The sequence below is a fragment of the Chaetura pelagica genome, unplaced genomic scaffold (assembly GCF_000747805.2).
Source record: "Chaetura pelagica isolate M959 unplaced genomic scaffold, ChaPel_1.0 scaffold1814, whole genome shotgun sequence".
Taxonomy (NCBI): Eukaryota; Metazoa; Chordata; class Aves; order Apodiformes; family Apodidae; genus Chaetura; species Chaetura pelagica.
In genome coordinates this window covers 52,288-53,414 of record NW_009953016.1, presented here as the reverse complement: position 1 = coordinate 53,414, position 1,127 = coordinate 52,288, and the positions used below count along the sequence as shown (strand labels likewise).

Sequence of the window (1,127 nt, the reverse complement as noted above, 5' to 3'; positions counted from 1 at the left end):
CCCAGCAGCCCCTCCCCTCCCCCAACACCTCCTCTGGTCCCCTCTTTGTCCCCCCCAGTCCCACACCCCGGAGCAGGACAGCGACTCCTCAGGAGGTGGCACCTACCTCTGGGGGTGGCACTAGGGCTTTGTGGGGTGCTGGCCCTGAACCCGCCTTATAAAACCTGCTCTGCCTCATCTGCATATCACACATCTGCACGCACAGCTGGACGGGGCCCCTTAACCCCCTCGTGCCCGGGGGGGCACAGCCCCAAGCAGCTCCCCACAAGCCCATGGTGGCTCTGGGGACATGGGGCTTGCCAGGAACCTCCTGAAAGCCTCTCGTCCTCCTACCTTGACCCCCGTGGTCACCAGGATGGTCCCTCCCATAGGTGGGGAGACCCCAAACTGGGAGTTACCCATTCCAAACTGGTTGCCAGTTGCTGGACAAGGGCTTTGGATGTAGCAGGGGCAGCCCCAGAGGGACAGGACCCGGTGCAGCGCTGGGGAGACACGGGAGTGCAGGAGCCCCCCTGCACAAGCACCCCCGGAGGGGGCACCGGGGTGGGTGCAGGAAGGCTGAGCCCCCAGGGTGGGGGCCCCCAAAATGCTGTGTCCCCTGGCCCTGCACGCTCCCCCAGGGGACATATCTGCTGGCAGCATGTCCCTCCAAAAAAGCCAGATGTGTCCCCCAGTCTGCAGGCCCATGTCCCCTGCCTGTGTGTGCCCCCTCCCAGGGGGGGAGGGATGCATCCCCCAGCTGTGTGTCCCCAAAGGACATGCCACCCCTGGCCAGGTGTGTCCCCAAGAGGGCTGTGTCACTTCATTTCACATGCCCCTCGTCATACACATCCCCTGGCCATGCGTGTGGTGGGACCGGCACCCCGAGGGGACCAAGCAGCACCCCGTGGGCCTGGGGTCCCCATTCCAGCCCTTCCCTGGTCCCCAGCCCTCTCTGTCCCCACGGTGCCATCATGCCCGGCTGTTTGCACCGGACACGCCGCGTTCCTGGAAGGCGCCTGCAGGGGGGTGATAATCCCGGCCGGGCCCTGATAAGCAGCAGCGCTCGGTTATCGGGGACCCTGCCCTGCCACACCAGGTGTCCCCAGACCCGCTGGCACCTCTGAGTGACAGGGGCAGGGGCAGCA

The 1,127-nt window shown here is 66.1% G+C and overlaps 1 protein-coding gene across 1 annotated transcript in view; it reads right to left on the bottom strand.

Moving 5' to 3' along the window:
* Positions 1 to 333: 333 nt before the first annotated feature.
* The window catches only part of LOC104387852 (flotillin-2-like), a gene marked incomplete at its 3' end in the record, with an annotated part of 22,072 nt that continues 21,278 nt past the window's right edge, over positions 334 to 1,127 (bottom strand). Inside the window, 1 exon segment of the mRNA XM_009996646.1 lies at positions 334 to 482. Within this exon segment, the coding sequence (XP_009994948.1) occupies positions 334 to 482 (149 nt within the window).